The following is a 20,769-nucleotide window of genomic DNA, read 5'->3' on the forward strand; positions in this document are numbered from 1 at the left end:
TGTACTTGGTTCTTCCTAATCTCCTGATATTTAGCCTTTCTTGTTCTCTTTTCCACATCTGGTATTATGCCAACATGTGTACTTATTTACATATATTCATATTACTGGCTATAACGAATATATTATGGGGAGATATATATATATACATGTATATGTATATATATATATATTTAACCTCAGATTATGTGACCTTGCTTGATATTGTACATTTTATGACTATCAATTTTCCTGCAAATTTTGTGATTACATTTTTCTTTAAAGCTGAATAATAGTCCATTTTACATATACTAAATTTTCATCATTCATTTATCTGCTGATGGACAACTAGGTTGATTCCAAGTCTCTGATATTGTCAGTAAAGGTAATTATTTATCTGGTTCTAATTGCCATGAATTTTTCATTTTTTGGTGCTGGATTTGATATCAAAAGTATAAGTATATACATTTGATATCAAAAGTGTAAAAGCAATGTGGAGCTCCACAGCTTCCATTCTGAATGACTGCTCCAAATATAGACATTTATTAAATTATGTAGTCTATGGGTCTGATTAATTTCAGTGTCTGAATATTTTATTTACAACAGTTTTATAATGATTAAGTAATAAATACATCAATATTTACAAATATGTGGGTACATGCATATGTGTAGGTGTTGAGTGTTATGGACAAATAAATGCTTTCGTATTTCACTTTGGTGAAAATATAAATTTTCATAAATGATCTAATAAAGTTGAACAAAGAATAATATCATAAACAGTGATATTCTTTATCTCTTAAATTTCTTTGCTAGAAAAATTTCTTAAAGGCAAGTTAATTAGCTACATATTGCAACAGGAGTTTTTCACTGTATGGCTGCTACAAAATCTAAAGAAGACAGTGTTGGTGAGAATAGGAGACCCATTTAAGGACAATGATATCCACATGACAGTGGTGGAGACCTGGAGTACAGAACTTGTTTGGAATTGCCTCTTCATCATCCAGTCATTTGGGAACCAGGAGAGATCCATCACTAACAGAAGTATGGCACTGTGTATCCACAATCCACAAAATGGAATGAGAATGCAGTACACATTAGACGACCCAGGGTGTGCTGGGTAACACCTGGCTATGACATCATTCTTGCTGTCATTGTACCCACTGGAAGGTATGTGGCATTGATTATTGTCAGTCATAGTGGGTATTGGCAATGACAAAATGAGCCCAAAGAGATGCTCATCTGCTACAATGTTAACAGCAGAAAGAGTGAATGTTTCAAGCCCCCATGTAGCCTAGGGAGGACCATCAATACACCCAGGCATACACAGTGTTTTCCATCATGGTGCTTTCCAAAACTAAGGAAGGGATCCACAAAGAGAAACAGCACCCCTTTCCTGTCTATGCTTCCATGATGTCAAGGACCACATTCCCCAAGATAAAAAAGAAACACATAGTGACATACACACAAACTGAGAAAAGGGAGGGAAGTCCCTTAGCATCATGCCATGAGTGACAGAAGTTTCCAGTGTTACTGCCTGAAGTCATCTGAGAAGAGGATGAAACTTTTTCCTCTCAGCTCAAGATCTACAAATATGGACATCCAAGATCATATGTTTTAAATTTTAAAAGAATACAAACAAACAAAAAACAGATCTGATGAAAACTGAGAAGAACCCAGAGCTTAAAGCTCCTGAAGTAAACTTTGCTATGGGTTACAAAGACTGAAACTTCAGGCATAAGAAGAGACCTATGGCAGGGTTCCTGCAGACTGCCCTGAGCCTGGTGGGACTCTGGCCCACTTACTCTGAAATCTCATCTTCTTTTACTGGGTAGTTTTATAGAGCATGACGGTTCCCAGCAAGCATATGGCATTATCCCAGAAAACAACTATTCCAAAAACACCTGTTCACACTGGGGAGGGAGAGAGAGAGAGGACTACAGGGAGGCCTGAGTTGAGGAGGGCATGCTTCCTAATTTCTGTCTTTCTCTCTTTTTCATTTTATTTTTTGCCATAAACATATTTTTTTTAAAAAATAATGAAAACCATTCATACTGGTAAAATGAGATCTTCAGTTAGTCCTTGTGCAAAGTAAGAGTGATTGCCCCTAGCATGTCCAGGGAGTGTACTTATCAATGTACTGCATGTTGAGAAGAATAGTGAAATGGCATACTCACACATATAAAACAGATCTGGTGTCTCCCACCTTCCCAGCATCTCCAACTGTCAGGGTGTCATAGCCTCTTTCCAACTCAAACTCTTCAAAAGCAAGCTTGATGACCTAAATCCAAAGGGAAGACACAGTTATTGGCACAATATAGACCTTCCATGGCAATGCACATTTATAGTTTCATGGTTAGCTCCAGCTCCTTAATTCAGATGGATGCCAAATAATTCCCAAGCTGCCTCAAGTTGCTGCATGGATAATTGAGGTCTGGCTGGATGAAATTTTAGTATTTGTGGAGTTAAAATGTTCTTTTTGTTTACCTGAATTCTCTTCAAGTTACATGTCTATCAAATGTACAGCATAACAACTCAGGTGAATAGATTAACCAAGAATGAGCTGATATAAGCAGGAGGAATATTGTTGTAGTTAATGAGGCATGATTTTGAGGATACCCTATATTGAATCTTTTAAATTCAGTTGTGTAGACCTCATGTTACTATTCCCAATAACATGAGAGATTTCTGAGGCTAAGAAACAAATGATCTAATACTACACTTAGCAGCACAAATCCTTGCAGTTTCTTTTCATTTCCCTTTCCTATTTCTGAGGATGGTAATCAAGGCTTTACCCACACAAGTCAAGTTCTCAATCAATAAACTATACCATCAGACGTCGATTAGATAACTGAATGCATGGATGGATGGATGGATGGGTGGGTGGGTGGGTGGTTGGGGGTTAATAGGCAGGTGGGTGTGTGTGTAGGTGGAGGTAGGAAGGATGGATAGATATGGACAAACAGACAGATGAGATGGGTAGGAATGAAGCTGACAAAAACATAACGATAACAAGAAGATGTATTCCCCTGTGCTAAAAGCATCATTCAAAACAAAACATAGCCCTGAGTTAATTTCAGCTTTGGTATGTATACAATAAAAATGTATATATATATATATATATATATATAGAGAGAGAGAGAGAGAGAGATAGAGAGAGAGAGAGACAGAGAGAGACAGAGAGAGACGGAGAGAGACAGAGAGAGACATATATATATCACAATTAAAGAACTATATAAATATAGCATATTTGGACATGATGATTATCATTATGCTAAACATTAGACAGGTTTCTGTTTGAGCCACCAACAGACTATAAGCATGTGAACACCTTTCTCTGTAGAGAATAGGAAGTTTTTTCCTGAAATAACAAACTAACAAATATTCCCTTTGTTGATCAACATTGTGATCAAGAGGCAAGACGATCAAAGCTGTCAGGAACTTAAGCCTTGGAAAGCCAACCATACAAAGAAGATATCAACAGGTTGCCATAGATGACAGATAGATAGATAGATAGATAGATAGATAGATAGATAGATAGATGATCGATAGATAGATAGATAGATAGATAGATAGATAGATAGACAGAAGAAAAAATATGGATAGGCAGATGAGTTATTGGTGATGGTAAGTGATAGAAAATACGTGATATACTACTGGATATGTAGGTGACAGATCAGTAAATGGACAAATAGTTAAGTGGATGCATAGAAAGATAGATATATGATTAATAAATAGATTGATAGAAGGATGGGAGGATGGTGGATAGATTGTGGGATGATGAGTGTTGGATAGATGGGTGGATGATAGATAAATGGATGGGTAAATGGATCATAAGTAAACCTATGGAATGATAGGTAGATGACAGATGGTAGATAAATGGTTAAGTGGCTGCTAGGCAAGGTATATATTAAAGTATGTGTATATGGATAGATGTTGCCTAATGTAGATAATTTAATGGATATATGATAGTACAGAAAGATGGATGAATGAGTGATGGAGTGGCACATGGGTGTAGGTGAGGAAGGGAGACAGATGGGAGAGGAAAAACAGAAATTGCTACTTATGACTGAGTGTGTGTACCTTGTACAGAGAAATCAAATGATTGCCTCTTAGACTATTTTCATAAAAAGCAAGTGATGCTTGGAGTAAGATCAATGTCCCTAAGACTCATCAACTTAACACACATAGGATAGTCTTTAGATGGCTGATTTTTCCTAACAATGTTAATAAAGGATGCATTGCTTGTATTATTATATATTCTTACTAAAATTAGAGAAATGGCTATTACAATTCATTTAAAGACTACTAATTCAAATTGTGGTGTGTGTATGAATGCATTATTTGTACTGAAACAGGTGTGGGGTTGACAGCTGTCACAACCTTCTTTAAATTTTTCATATTAAAATGAAGATTGAGGGAGCTTCTTGCTTCTATTTTCCTCTCTCCTGACTATAGGAGGAAAGAGTCATAGAGTAATGGGATAAAGAAACCAGAGTGTCACATCCTAGGCTGTTGTTTCCCATGACTTTTCCTGTATGTTCTATGCTGACATGTGTAGAGCCTGCTGGCAAGGATGGATAAAGCCACGTTAAGTCACTGAGCACATCCAAAAATGCCCTCCCTGGAGAGGCTGAGGATGAACACAGATAAAAGCTGAGATCTAAACACCTGCAAAAGATGGAAAATCTCCCAAGTCCTAGCTGCATGGAGAAGCTGAAATGTTGGCACTAAAGCCAGACTTGCAGTTCCTCTGTTCCCTATAGAGGGCGCACTGGCTTCTGACTGACTGGTTTGGAAAGGGGGGAGGGTCTTACTTTGCTCAGTTCCTTATTTTCTCTGATTAATACTTTCAGTTCACTATCAGTGTTCCAAGAAATTCCTTCCAGAAGGTAGTTTTTGAATTGAAGACAGTAAGTATTTCATTGCCAGTGACAAGTCTGAAAATATCTGGCATCCACCCCATGGGCTAATGCTTCTGTCTGTGTCTGTGTGACCACTAGTCTTTGTATTCTGTAGTTCACTAAAAACTTATTATTATTTCAGCATACTGTATTATAGAGAGATCTTCCTAATATCTTCATTTGAATGACAGACACATTTCCACTTCCCTTTTAATCTATAGTAAACATGAATCTGCAACAACTAGGATCAGGAGAGTACATGCATAAGCTGCTGAGTGAATGCACCTTTAAATGTGTTTAGTTTAGAAAACATGCCTAGTTCTGTAAATCAAGGACGTCATACTCAATAATGTAATATAGAGATCATCTTGCCAATTCATGGAGATGTGTGTGTCTGTGGCTCCCTAGTACAATGCATGTAACAGCCTCCTTGTCTTCTATGTAATTGTTCCTTGTAATTTGGAAGACAGATGCAGTGCTAGCAAACATGTGGCAAATCAGAACTTCAAGATCATTTTATTTTGAGACCTGAAGTTATCTCAGTCAGTTATGTGCCACACTAGAAAAACCACAGTGGATATGGTTATGATATGGGCAAGTCATTTGCAAAATGATCATAAAGAGTAGAAATAAGGATAGTAGTTCATCAAAATTCTTGATACATCTTAAAATCACAAACAACATAGCTTTCACAGTAGAGCAGATTCTGTACCTCCCTGTTCCCCATTAGATGGGATGCAGTTGATACTTTGGCAGTGATGCACAGGTGGGTATTTATGAACAAACATATCATATATATACATATATATATATATATATATATATATATATATATCTTTACTGTACAGCTGTGCAGTTTTAAGATCTACTGCCTCAATCAGAAGTCGAAAACTTTATAGTTTTTAAAGATGCAACAGAGAAATATGAAAATCAAAGCAAGCAAAAGACAAATAAGAAAAATATAATGCCAATAACAAGGCAAAACAAAACAAAAAGTCCACAAAAGTACAATTGTGTGTTTGTTTCAGGAGAACATTTCCTATGCTCGACAGAGAAAGGTGATTGTAAGCCTCTGTGTGTGCTGAGAACTGAACCTGGGTCCTTTGTGAGAGCAGCCAGTGCTCTTAACAGCTGAGACCACTCTGCACCCTCCAAGTACATTTATTCTTCTAAGTATTATGCCTGTGTTAGAAATAATGCTGGTGGGGAAAACTAAGCAGAGAAAGAGTTATAATTGTTCAAAAGTTTCAAATAGTCTCATAAAAATTTAGTGAAAACCCCTGCATCTTGGCAAAAAGTAATTCCTGAATGCCTAATCAAGAACTGTGGGTTTGTCCTTTATCCCATGGATTGGGTTGAGGGTTCCCAGGAAGGAGTTCTGGGAACCCAGAGCTTCTATCTGGCTCATTCAGTTCCAAGTTGTATATTGGAAGGAAGCTGCCCAGGTTTGAATCTCCTCATGAAAACCTAACAATGGACAGCTGGCGATTATTAGCACTGTTGCTGGTAGCAATTCCTTACACATTTTTAAAAGTATGTGATTTCTTACGAAGTAGTAATTATCAGATGTTCTTAGCAGTTCTTCATGTATTTACTTGAGATTATAATGGCCAGTCATAAAAAAAAACCAAAAAGCAAAAAACAAAACAAAACAAAAAAAAAAAAAAAAAAACAAAAAAAAAACCAAAAACCTGGAAACAATAATGATTAATAGAAAAGCCATCTGTCTAAGTGTATCTGGCACATCTAAAGGAATTACAATCTGCAGCTCCTATATAAGCTCAGGTATGACCATATTGTTCCCAAACTGCAAAATGGTACACTGTGGAATACACTGTGGCATCTCCGTATAGAACTGGACAGACTCTACCCATATCCTACACTGCTGTGAGAAGAGGGTTCCTACATCACTCCAGGTGTAACTACACTCTTCTTACCGCTGCAAACAAAAACAGGTGAGAGAGAAGCCAGGCCTGGACCTCCTTATACAGGGGAACATGGCTCCTCTCCTAGGCTGTCTGTCCTCTGCAAAATGAGAATTGCTGGTCCCTTTGGGGCTCCAAGGGCCCAAATGGCACACACAGAAAAGTATGCATGGGAGTATCCAGGACACCATTTTTGCTGTCTCTCTTGTAGCTCAGTCCACAGCTGCCAGATTCTGCTGTGTTCATTTCCATACTTCTATGTTTATTTCTATGGTGCTTTATCTCTTGTGTATGGATGGGAGCAATCTATACCATAACATACATATCTCTAACATAAACTGCAAAAAGGAAAAATAAGCCAGTGACCCTGTCAGCGACACAGAATATTTACAGAACAACAGTAGAGATTACCCAGCTCAGTTGGGAAAGCTTGAGCTACAGATGGGAGCAGTACAAGTTTAACAGAACTGCCACATGGAGGGCAGCTGCTGCAGCAGGGGGACACCCAAGAGCCTCTCCCAAGCCCTTGCCACAGAAGCGAAAGGATTCCCTAGCAGAGCGCAGAAACTTATTAAAATGTGTTCTCAGACATGTGAAACTGTGAAGGGTATTTATTAAAATCGAGAGCCTGGGAATTTAAAAGTCACAATACAATAACTGCAAAAGAGAGAATCAGAACATCATTAGAAGATGGCAAAACACAGAATTAACGCCTACATCAATCAGAGACTAGAGATGTATCTTAGGCGGGACTGTGAAGGGATAAAAGATGAAAGGGTGGCGAGAGAAAAATGACAGCTCTCGAGATAAAAGTGAGGATATTGAAGTTTGTGGAGCTAATAACAAAGGGTGCGGGATCAATAATTAGAAAAATCATGGAGCACACATTCTACAACTCATTAAAGAGTTGAGACTGGAGATTAAAGGTGGCTCATTATAAACCGTGTGAACAAAACACAGCTACAAGGGAATGTGAAGACGATGTCACCTCAAAGCCATTTCACACCAAGACACACTGAAGGATTCTCTTAGCACACTCAGGAGACTACGTGGATTATATTTGAAGAAACACAAATCAAAGTTACTTTCATTTTTCAGTGGAATATCAGAGCAGGTGACTTGCATGGCCCAGATTAAAAGATAATGTATACCTTCCTAGCTTCCTAGTGAACTTATTCCGCAGAGGAGCCGAAGAGAAAGTTTTTTTTTTGTTTGTTTGTTTTTTGTTGTCGTTTTTGTTTTTTTTTTTTTAACATTTTATTTAGATGTCTCACTATCTTCAGCTTGTATTAAAGGTACATTGTCAACAAGAATAATGTTTAAGGGGACAAAGATCTAATGAAATATGCATAAGCTAGAAAAGACTAGCTGATAAAAATAAAAACATCTACATTTACTGCAACACAGTAACAACTTATTTCAGTGTTGAAAAATGGTGTGGAGCCCTGGGGTTGAGCTCTGAAGGCCACATTTTCTCACCAGGAAGGGAGCATCAGCAAGAGGTTAGAGGTTGGGAACACCCTGATACAGATGGCTCCAGGCAGCTAGACTCAAGTACTGTTCATGCCAGAGCTGGGTAGAGCCTGAGGGAGCTCGGGCTGCATACAGTAAACCTGCCTCATGGTGCAAGCCATCTACATCATTACTAATGGCATATAGCAGCAGTATGAACTCAGCAAGAATAGGCTTAATGGAACCCTGATTCTGCAAGGCATTGAAAGTATCAACATGGTTATAGAGAAGACAGAAATGAAGAGGTGAAGACCAACTCTTGCCTCCAACTATTGGCTACAAGCTGGGAAATTACATTACTTAGAGTCAGTATTAGAAAAAGTTCCAGAAAGTGGTGGTTACAGATCACATCTTTTATGAGACAGGGTCTCACTTTGTACCTGTGGCTGACCAGAAACTCACTATACAGACCAGACTGGCATCCACCTCATGGATGTTCCTGTTTCTGCCTCCCAAGCACTTGGATTAAATAGAGGTTCTCAATGTATGGCTCATGACTCCTTTGGGGGGGTTGTATATCAGATATCCTGGATACCAAATACTTTCAATTACAATTTATAACAGTAGTGAAATTACAGTTATGAAGTAGCAATGAAATAATTTTATTGTTGGGGTCACCACACCACAAGGAACTGGTGAGTTGCAGCATTGGGGAGGTCGAGAACTGCTGAGTTAAAGCCAAGCACCACCAAGCTTAGATGGTTATTGGTCTATCACCTTGTCCTCACCTTTAGCCATGTCTATAAACACCTTCATTTCCCCTAAGCTGGATCATGCAGATACTGCAAATGTGCACTCACAGGAAGTACCTGGGACAGCACCTCCAGCCTGGGAACCCCACAGATAAGAGGAGATAAAGACCACTAAGGTGATAGAGGGGCTAGGCTATGGAGACTCGCTTCGTATTTTCATTATTATTATTATTATTATTTGCATTTTTAAAAAGTCTCAAATATCTTAAAACACATATAAAATAACATAGCATAAAGACAAAAGAAAAAAAACACTTTGTATCAAACCATTTGAATGCAAATGTTGGCATAGTCACTTACTAAGTATGCCTTGTCCGCAATGGAGAAATTGCTTACCTATGATTTGGGGTTAATAATGAGCACCTTTCCTATAGGATGTCTTAAGAATTGTACAACACTACAGGTACAAAGTGACTGCCCTTTAGCTTGGCTAAGGCTTCTAAGTTTTGTAAATAATGCACACTGATAATATTATGAAAAAAAGTCACATAAATTGAATTAGCAAAATCTATATAATTAAAATATTGAAGTTTTAGGGGCAAATTCAATCATAAGACACAATGGATGAAACCTATTCTAAAGATCTTGTCAAAACAGAAAACATATGCAAAGTAGCTTTGCAGAGAAATCCATAGGGAGTGGAATCTTTGTTTACTAATTTCAGTCATAAAAATGCTTTTCAAAGTTGTTGTAAGACTTATGCTAAGATGAGTGAACTAAGACCTATAATATACCATTTGGGGAAAAAATAGTTCATGTTTCTTGATTAGTTTGTATGCATTTATAGTATATTGTAGAAAAATGTCTAAATGTTCTATGTATTTTATGCTGAAAATAAAAAGCATGAAATTAGTATTTGTCTAAAAACAAATAGTGAAAAAAATCCCCCTACTCCCATATGAGTAATGAACCATAGATTTCTACCATGATTTTGTCTAGCAAAGACAGCAAATATGGTATAACTTTCTAGTGTTGGAAGCCTCAACTCAGGCAGTTCAGAATGTAGAGGGAACATAGAAATGTGTCCAAGAAAAATCAGTTTTTAAAATTTAAGTTAGACCTCATACCTGGTCCTTACAAGCCCACATTGCAGTGATAGGGGCTAGCTGCATTTGCTACCACACATTTGACTTTGAAGAAGATACAGCTTTCCCACGCCAGTTCTCTTCCCTCACTTCATCCAGGAGCAGAGTTCCTGTTTGTGGAATGAGATTCCTAAGTGCATCAGTGTTCAGTGTGAGATAAAGTCTGACTACAGGAGAGAGCTGGGATGCCAGGCTTCTTGATATGACTTGGATGTTACACACAATAACTCACAGCTGTTGTGGTTACACACATAAGACCTCTACAGGATCTAGATAGTTAAAACGTGTATTACAGAGGGGAGGGGGCAGGCTCTGCAGATGCCCTTCCTCTAGCTGAAGAGCTAGTGTCAGTTCATGGCTATTGGAGGAAGAGTCATTTTCCTTTGATGGCCTGTCATTGGTAGGTTGATCATGCTCCCATGGATAATGTCACACTTAAGAGTATATGGGTGGCACTAATCTGACTTAGTGAATTAAAAGAAACAGCCAAAAAGGCGAATATAGAGAGCAGATGAAGGGTATGTGTGTGTGAGGGGCAGCAGCGGGGAGGATGTAGGGGATAGATATGGCCAACATACATTGCATACAGGAGTGAAAAATTCAAAAAATAAAATAAACAACAACTAACACACTAATCATGATTTACCACATGGAGGAGGAAGTGGAATCAGTGTTCAGAACATGTTCTCAATTAGAAATAGAAACTACAGGATATTAAAAATAGCCAGGGACAAAAGTTACTTTATAAACCTTTCTGCACTGGAGGAAAGCTAAGCATTTGACAACCATTTCCGTTGTGGGATTTGCATCCTACCAACCCCAGGCCTACGGTCTAGATGAGCCATCCAGTAGTGTACATTTTAGCTTCCTTGTCATTAAAATACAGAAGTGGGACTGCTAACCAAGATTTTCTCAAACACTTAACCAGCTCTGGTTATTTTATAGTTCGTTCTCCATTGCAAGCTGTATCTGACTGGTCTGCATCAGCTGCCTTGTTTGAATATTGCCATGAAAGCTTTTGAAAGACCCGCGGAAGGCATGGACCCTCACGCCCCTACTCAGGAAAGGCAGCCCCCCCAAATCACTCACGAGAAGCAGTCTTGATGCAAAAGCATGAGGTCTTTTATATTCCAGTGCACTGGGGTCCACAGCCATACTCCAGGTGGGGTAGAGGACTGGGAACCCTGGGTACAGGGTTTAGACATCTTTTATAGGGTTACAACAAAGCCGGCACATTGTAAACCAATTATCTCATAGCATCCAGTGTGGACCAATCAATTTGAACTATCCAAGCCTGAGCTTTGCCCAGGGTGTCTGCTTTCTCTAGGGTTTCTGGGTAGTGTGGCACAGCTTATTTCCTGTTCTTATTCACTCACAGGTGCTGTCCGTAAACCGCAGAATGACCTTTGGCCTACTCACTGTTAGGGGGCAGAGTCTAGGGAAAATAAGGCTAAATTTTTCCATCCTTACACTTTGTGACTGCAATGGAAACATCAGACTAGTGTGGTGTTCACACTTGCAATCCCAGCTCTTGGGAGGTGAAGGTACAAGGAAGGATAAGAATTCCATGGCCAAGGGTACCTCCTACTTTCTCTTCTAAGAGGTTCAATGTGGCTGGATTGATGTTGAGGTCTTTGATCCATTTGGACTTGAGTTTTGTGCATGGCGACAGACATGGGTCTATCTGCAGTCTTCTACACACCCTCATCCAATTGTGCCAGCACCATTTGTTCAAGATGCTGTCTTTGCCCCATTGTATAATTTTAGCTGTTTTGTTGAAAATCAGGTGTACATAGGTACATGGATTAATATCAAGATTTTCAATTCGATTCCATTGGTCTACCTGTCTATTTTTATGCCAATACCAGGCTGTTTTCAGAACTATAGCTCTGTAGTAGAGCTTAAAGTCAGGAATGGTGATGCCTCCTGAAGTTCTTTTATTGTATAGGGTTGTTTTGGCTATCCTGAGTCTTTTGTTTTTCCATATAAAGTTGATTATTATCCTTTCAAGGTAGGTGAAGAATTGTGGTGGGATTTTAATGGGGATTGCATTGAATCTGTAGATTGCTTTTGGTAAGATTGCCATTTTTACTATGTTTATCCTACCTAACCAAGAGCATGGGAGGTCTTTCCATTTTCTGGTATCTTCTTTAATTTCTTTCTTTAGAGTCACAAAGTTCTTATTATATAGATCTTTTACTTGTTTGGTAAGCGTTACACCAAGATACTTTATGTTGCTTGTGGCTATTGTAAAGGGTGATGTTTCTCTGATTTCTTTCTCTGCCTCTTTGTCGTCTGAAAAAAATAGGGCTACTGATTTTTTTGAGTTTATCTTGTATCCTGCTAGTTTGCTGAAGGTGTTTATCAGCTGTAGGAGTTCCCTGGTAGAGTTTATTGGGTCGCTTATGTAAACTATCATATCATCTGCAAATAGAGACAGTTTGACTTCTTCCTTTCCAATTTGGATGCCCTTGATCTCCTTTTGTTGTCTTAATAGCATTAGCTAGAACTTCTAGTACGATATTGAAGAGATATGGAGAGAGAGGACAGCCTTGTCTTGTTCCTGATTTTAGAGGAATTGGCTTAAGTTTCTCTCCATTCAGTTTGATGTTGGCAGTTGGTTTGCTGTATATTGCTCTTATTATGTTTAGGTATATTCCTGTTATCCCTGACCTCTCTAATACCTTTATCATGAACATAACTCCAGGGGCACAGACACTGAAAGAAACAATTAATAAATGGGACCTCATCAAACTTAGAAGCTTCTGTAAGGCAAAGGACACAGTTGACAAGACCAAATGGCAGCTCACTGACTGGGAAAAGATTTTCACTAATCCTATATCCGACAAAGGGCTGATCTCCAAAATATACAAAGAACTCAAGAAACTAGTCAACAAAACACCAAATAACCCTATTAAAAAATGGGGTACAGAACTGAAGAAAGAATTCTCAATGGAGGAAATCAAAAAGGCTGAAAGACACTTAAGAAAATGCTCCATATCCTTAGCTATCAGGGAAATGCAAATCAAAACAACTTTGAGATACCATCTTACCCCTGCCAGAATGGCTAAAATTAGAAACACCAGTGATGACTTATGTTGGAGAGGATGTGGAGAAAGGGGAACACTCCTCCACTGCTGGTGGGAGTGCAAACTCATACAGCCATTTTGGAGATCAGTATGGCGGTTCCTGAGGAAAATGGGAATTAGTTTACCACAGGACACGGCAATCCCCCTCTTAGGCATATACCCAAAGGATTCACATCAATGCAACAAAGCCATCTGTTCAACTATGTTCATAGCAGCACTATTTGTAATAGCAAGAACCTGGAAGCAACCTAGATGCCCCTCAATTGAAGAATGGTTAATGAAGATGTGGCACATCTACACAATGGAATACTACTCTGCAGAAAAAATAATGGTATCTTGAAATTCCCAGGCAAGTGGAAGGCACTTGAAGAAACCATCCTGAATGAGGTAACCCAGTCACAAAAAGAGAAACACAGTATGTACTCACTCATATATGGATTTTAGAATTAGATCAAATGATCACCAGCCTATAATTCACATCACCAGAGGAACTAGGATACAAGTTGTATTCTAAGAGATTCATATAAAGTCCCTCACAGAACTGGGAAGGGACAAGTCCCCCAGACCTCAGGTAAAGTGGGGGAGGACAGCTAATGGAGAGAGAAGTAGGAGAAAATGAGAGGGAGGAGAGGAAGGCATGTGCGACCAGGAGGATTGAGCCTGGTTAGAAATGGAAAATAGGAAAGAGAGAGAGAGAAAGACAGAGACAGAGAGAGAGAACATAAAAGAGGGAGCCAATATTGGTTTGAAGATAAAGTTGAACACAAAGAAAGGTCGAGGGAACTACAAGACTGCTCCCAACTAACAATCTCAGTTCCCGTGGAAAGGCTATCATAAATGCCCTTCCCGGAGAGTGAGATCAACAACTAACTTCTCCATGGAGTCCTCAACTAATGCCTGTTGAAAACAGGAGCAAACACCCATACATAAACACTGAGTCGAACTAGAACCCAGAAGCAGATGGAGAGGACAAGACCATGTGGTAGAAGTACATAGAGACAGCTTACCTGAACAAGGAGGAGCTAAGGGCCACTAGACTGATAGCTGGGAAGCCAACAGGGGACTGACTCAGACCCCCCTGAATATGGGTCTCAGCCAGAAGGTCTGAGCAGTCTAAGAGACCTCAGACAGTGGAGCCAGGATGTATCCCTGGTGCACAAAAGGACTTTGCAAACATATCCCCCATGGAGGGATAACTGCCTTATTCTAGAGATAGGAGAGAGGCCCTAATCCCTACTTCATAGGACCTGTCAGATCTACATGACCCCAACTGAATGGCATTCCCCTACATATGGTATTGTGGTGGGGGGTTGGGAGGGGAGGGTGTTTAGAGTGCATGGGAGAGGGCAGAGAGGGCAAAAGGGAGGGAAGGAGGGAGGGAGGGCTGGAGGGGAGGGAGGAAGGGAGGGAGGGAGAGGGAACTGGGATCGACATGTAAAATAATAAATTTAAAAAAAAAAAAAAACAAAATGCTTTGACTCCAAAATTTAAGTTGAAGAACAAGTTACTGGGGAAAAGTTTTTCTATTTTTGTTTCCACAGAAAATGAAAAGATGTGGATTCCTTCCAGACTAATGTGGTTTGATCACGCCAGACCGCCTGAAACAGAGTACAGGCTGATCCTACATTCCAAAAGGCTGGACAAGGCAGCCCTGCAGACTGCAGCTAGGATATCTGAATCTTCTTCGAATCCCCCAAGACAGCGCCCCTTACCAGCAGGAAGTAGTTTGGAAAGAGCGACGCCCAAATTCCCAAATGTTGTGTATAAATGTTTGTTTTCATTTAATTGGACTTTGTTATATAAAATTAAATAAAAATAAATAAATAAATAAATAAAAATTAATTAAAAAAAAAAAACTGACACCTCTTGCAGAGAACTCAGGTTCAATTTCCAGCACCTACATGGCAGGTCACAACCATCTATAAGTTTATTTCTAGGGGATCAAAGCCCTCCTCTGACCTCTAGGAGCATTAGGCACACACACACACACACACACACACACACACACGCATGCGCGTGCGCAAAGCAGACACATAAAATAAGATAAATAACCCTAAATAAATAAAAGAAGTCATTTTCAAGTGAAAAAAAAAAAAAAAAAAAAAAAAAAGAAGTCCATGGCCAGCCTTAGCTACACTAAGATTTAAGACTGGCCTGAGCCACATAACACCCTGCCTCAGAAAAACATGGAAAAGGAAAAAGTGGGGGATTGGGAGGAACAAGTTAGAAAATAGTTTATAACTAATAGTCTCTACTTCCTGAGTGGAGTTCCAGTTCACATCAACAGCAATCTGACTGTACCTTGCTTCCTGAGCTGGATGGAGCCCTGCCAGCCCAGCAGCCAGGTGTGAGGTTACCTGGTCAGGAAAGCAATTATCAGGTTGGCAGATTCTGTAGCCATGGTAACAGGGTGAAGAGATAAGACCAGAGCATCAGTTCTGTTCTTCCACTCTCCCACCTGCAGTTTCTCATTTCTTCAGAGTGTGAAGAGAAGGTGTGAACGTGTCCTCTCACAGGTATGCACAAACCCTCCAAGTCATTAAGACACCAGAGCAGATTAAGAAAATTGGGAGCAAATGAGAGAACAGGCTCTTGACAAGGACTAGGCAGGGATACTTGCATTCAGGTAAAGGATTCTCTGCCAAGAAGGAGAAAAGGGCTGTGCTCTGCTGGCTCAGAGGGATGCCAGTGCTTATGGAGCTCTGGCACTGCCTGCCTCCTGTTTCCTCCCTCCTCCCTCCTCTGGCCTCATCCCTGGCCCCTTGCTTAGTTCTGTATTTTCCCTATTTTGACAGAGAGAGAGAGAGAGAGAGAGAGAGAGAGAGAGAGAGAGAGAGAGAGAGAGAAGCCTTATGAAAATGCATCTTTGAAGTGAAAATAACTTTGGATGTATTGTTCCTGACTTACTTGGTCCAACCTGGAATAAGGTGCTAGCCTTGGGCCCCCAACTATCATAACAATATCCTAAAAGAATTTGAGGGGAGATATCACTCTATAAATATGTTTCTCTTATCGGTTAATGAATAAAGCACTGTTGGCCAATAAGAAAGCAAGATAGGTGGGATAAGGAGACAAGGAGGATTCTGGGAGAGGTAATAGAGGAGAGTCAAGATGTAGGGACTTGAGAGAGAAGAGGTTGGGACTCTCTCTCTGGTAAGATAAGACCACATGGAAATACTTAGATTAATAGAAATGGGTTAATATTTAAGACAGAGCTAGCCAATAAGAAATGCTATTAACTGGCCAACAGCTTTATATCTAATATAGCATCTCTGTATGTTATTTGGTGCTGGTGAGGCTGTGGGAAAAGGCTGCTCATAACAGAATCTTGAAAATAAGTCACTGAAAATCACTGTGTGTAGAGTCACTGAACAAGTACAGTGAAGTGACATCATCCGTTCTTGCTACCAGGCACAAAAATATGCCCTAGAGGTGCTCACTCAGCTTTTTGGTAAAACACAACATGGGATTGATTTAAATGCATACTTTGCCTAGATAAAATCCTAGTGCATCCTTTAAGAAAAGCTTCATATCACTCATGGGCCAGTGATGGAGTCAAAACTCAGCTACACATATTTTTAAATTCAGAAAATATACCTCTTAAAAATAACTCCAATTTTGAGCTTCTTTTTTTTTTTTTTTCAATTTTGAGCTTCCATGAATCTGTTGATATGTTTCCAAAAGGTTTGCCTAACTGTGTGTGACCTTGTGACTTTATGTTTTTTTAGTGTTGAGGATCAAAGTCAAGGAATTCCTCATACTAGGCAAACACCCTTGAATGGTGTAACATCCCTATCCCTGTATATTGCTACTAAAGCCATGAAGTTGTTTTTAGAAGCCAATGTGGGCACACATGTGAAGATGTCTATGACAAAAACACAGGCATTCTTTACAGAAATCGCCACTCCTTACATCTAGAAATATCTAGTTTAGAAGTCCAAAGTGTAAAAATCTAATTGAATTTAGAAATGGTTTTACCTACCACAACAAGCACATCTTTGGTCCATGGTAGACATTTTTGGGTCCATTTGGTGACATCACTAGTCTGCAGTTTGTCTTGCTTCCTTGCAAGCTGTCTTATTTCTCATAATGATGTGTCCTCACCCACTGGCCCAGTGGCACATTCATTCACCCATTCATTCATTATTTCAATGCAAATGACTTCCCTACCACATTGGAAGCATAGTCCAAAGTAAGACTTTTCTCATGTAAATTGATTTTGTGAGAGGGAACTTTGTTATAGCAACAGGAAAAGTAACTAGTGAAACAGCTTAGGCAAAATGCTTGATCCCACACCAGCTGCTCTTGCAGCCTATCTGTATTCCTGAGAAGACTACCATGCCCTGCAAAAGATGCTTTTGGACCAGGAACTCACTGACAACCCTACAGATGATTCTCCAAGATCCCGGCTGTTGGCTACTGCATTTCACTAGTGTCTGCTGACACTCAGGCTTTAATTCCCACAGTTAGTCCACACGGAAAACTGCTTTCTGTGGCTTCATGCTGGACTAAGGTTTTCATCTATTTTTATTACAAATTGAAGGTTTTCAGGTCTTTACTCCTCCTACCATAAGCAAGATGGTAATACAGGCATTGTTGATAGTTCAGCTGCAAAGAGAGGTCACCCACACACAAAGACATCATTCCAAGCCACTGCACTCAGCCGCCAGTGTTGCATTCATTTTGAATGCATATCAAGAATTGCAATGGAACCATGCAAGTTATGGTTTCCTTGCAATTTTAAAGATCTGAGAAAATTAAATGTCAAGTGCATTTGACAATCCTATTTGCCTTTACTATAAATAAGAGCACCATACACAGGTATTTCTAGTGTGCCCAGTCCCTAATGGCATGATAGTGATGCTGGCATGCCATTCGACACACAAAGGCAGCCAAAGCAGCCACCCTCAGTCAGAAGAGCCCTAGACCTTTCAAAGGTCTCTAAACATTACTTTGTATGTTAAGTAGAGGAACACAGCCATTTGGTCTGTCCTGTTTCAGAAATATCAATGCAAGTAAAGGAAAGTAACTGATTTCCAGAGACAGGACAGGGAGAGAGCAACAGTCTTCAGACACATCATCATAGTAGGGATGAAAAATATTGCAGAATAGTTGATAGCCATGAACAAAGCCCATGCTCTACCACAACATGAAACTTTCCTGTATCAAACCATGGGTCTGACTTGCTTCCTAAGTGAATGGCATGTGTCAGGGTCCTTCAGGTATTAAAATGGCTTATGATCAACAAGGAAGCAGAGACTAAAATAATAGTCAGAAATCTGAGCAGGTCTCTAATTTCTGCCCATTTTTAACTCCTCCCTGTCTTTAACATTAGTGGTCTACTCTGTCTTCGCAGTGTCTGTGGAGAAGATGGACTTCATATCTCTTCTGTGACAACTGAGGATTTTGTGGTGTGACACCAGGTGACTCACCCACTGTCTCACAGCAAGAGGAAAATCAGGGATGTGAACTCAGTCATTTCATGTCAATGGCTGCTCTTTGTTGTCTCTTTTTTCGCCTTCCTTCCTCCCTCCTTTCCTCCCCCCCCCGTCCCTCCCTCTTTCTTTCCTTCCTTCTTTCCTTCCTTTCTTCCTTCCTTTTTCCCTCCCTCCTGCCCTTCTCTCTCTTTATTCCAGTACTGGAAATCAAACTCAAGGCCTTGTAGATGTTAGCAAAAGTCCACACTGTTAACCAGGAAGAATGTACCATAATTTACCTACTCTCCATACAGGACATTCTGTAAAGCATAAAAGTTATTCATCAGTCATTTATATCACCAAGTCCCAAGAAATTTGTGGACCTTATGTTATAAATAACTTCAAATTTTTCCAGGAAAACAAATGAAGAATTTTATTTAAAGTTGCAAAACATCTCAGTATTGCACTTAGGGGTGTCAGCAACCCTGCACAGTGGACTAGTTCCCAAACCAGGCAAGCCAGGCCTGGTTGAGTTATTTTACTGGTGGACTATTGTTAGCTTGCTTGTGAAAAGCCATGTGTCCACTCCATTTCTGTAACAACATTACTATGAGAATCAACACAAACCTGTTCATTTCTCTTTGAATATCTTTCAGTTGCCAAAGAGACTCATTCATACTTGGAATGTTTAGGTTTTGTTTGTCTATTTTTGTCTTTAAGTTTAAAGCCACAGACATAGAAAGCAAGACACAGATGTGGGTTGGTGTGGAGCACAGGATATCTGTGGAACCATAGAGTCGGCGGTGGGGCCATGATGACCTCAGCCTCCTAGCAGAGGAACTTGGCCACTAAGGTGACCATCACCCTTATCAGGTTTGAGCCTGTGTATGTCTGTTCCTTCTGTACTGTGTGGGTGACTCTGCACCTCTCAGAATTGCCCAGGAATAGATCTGTTATTAGAGGGAAAACTTGAAAAGATCCCCTTTGTTAAGTTTTTACAGGGATTGATGGGAAGAGTGAAAGGGAGAATGGGGCAGAGAAACAAGGCTGACATGACCCTCAAGGAAGGAAGCACAAAAACTGTGGTGGTGTCATTTTTATGATCCCATAAAGAGACCTAGAATAAACTCAGTAGCCCTCTGGTTCACAGCCCTCAGGCCGCACATCCACCTGAAAAACAGCAGTGAGATTTGTAACTAAAGTCAAGTCTGTAGAAATATATCGTCTTAGATTGCTATGGTTCTTAATGAGAAGCATCCTTTCTTTTTTTTTTTTTTTTTCTTTTGATTTGGCTATGTGGGTCAACTCACTGTATTGTCCAGGATCCCCTCAAATTCACAATCTAACTTCTCCATCCACTGTGCCAGCTAAGAAGTCTCATTTCCTATTTCTGCCTCTGCACTAGTAAATAGAGTAAGGCCATACTACTATTATATGTATGGTGTTTTGGGGCAGGGTGCTTTTTCTGGAAGAATTTTAATGTAGCCAAGGTAATGTCTCCCTTGTAACATCAGCAAAATCATTTTATATGATCTTATATGGAGACTTGTTGGAGGGGCAGGGTATGGATATTAAAATCTCAGGAAAATGATGGTGGAAAAGAAGGCTGAGAAATTAAAACAAATGAAGAAACCTGGAGTGGGAAGTTAGTCTGAGAGGCCACAGCAGACAAATCACATGGAAACTATGAGAAATAATAATCCAACTCCCATGCAGTACAGATATGGGACTCATTCCAGCCAATCAAGCAAACAATAAGGTCCTTCTGCTGGATACCTACACAGCTGGACTTGAGGGAGAAGTGCAAAATTCTCTGCTTAAGCAAGGCCTGTCACAGGCTTGACAGTTCAGTAGTGTGACTGTGAGGGTGGGGATGAACACCAGCTGTAAGAGAAAGCTACTACCCCCTGCCAAGAGAGAAATCTGCTCCTGACCAAAGCTGCTTCATTGCAAGCCTGGCTAAAGGGACCCAAGGGATAATCAATCCTTCCTTCCCTTCTGAAATGGTGGCCTCTTTGGAAACTGTCCCTGGTGCTGTCCCCTATAGAGCCCTGTGGCCTGGGGGGAGGGGGAAGAAGGGGAGTCTGACCCCTCTTCAGAATAGACAGAAAT

General features: G+C 39.9%; 1 protein-coding gene across 1 annotated transcript in view; it reads right to left on the reverse strand.

The window, feature by feature from the left end:
• Csmd1 (CUB and Sushi multiple domains 1) overlaps positions 1 to 20,769 on the reverse strand; it is a 1,460,794-nt gene that overhangs the window by 345,336 nt on the left and 1,094,689 nt on the right. The window contains exon 11 of the mRNA XM_051182080.1: positions 2,151 to 2,254. Coding sequence (XP_051038037.1) covers positions 2,151 to 2,254 — 104 coding nt within the window. The remainder of the gene's footprint in view (positions 1 to 2,150; positions 2,255 to 20,769) is intronic.

The sequence above is a fragment of the Phodopus roborovskii genome, unplaced genomic scaffold (assembly GCF_943737965.1).
Source record: "Phodopus roborovskii unplaced genomic scaffold, PHOROB, whole genome shotgun sequence".
Lineage (NCBI taxonomy): Eukaryota > Metazoa > Chordata > Mammalia > Rodentia > Cricetidae > Phodopus > Phodopus roborovskii.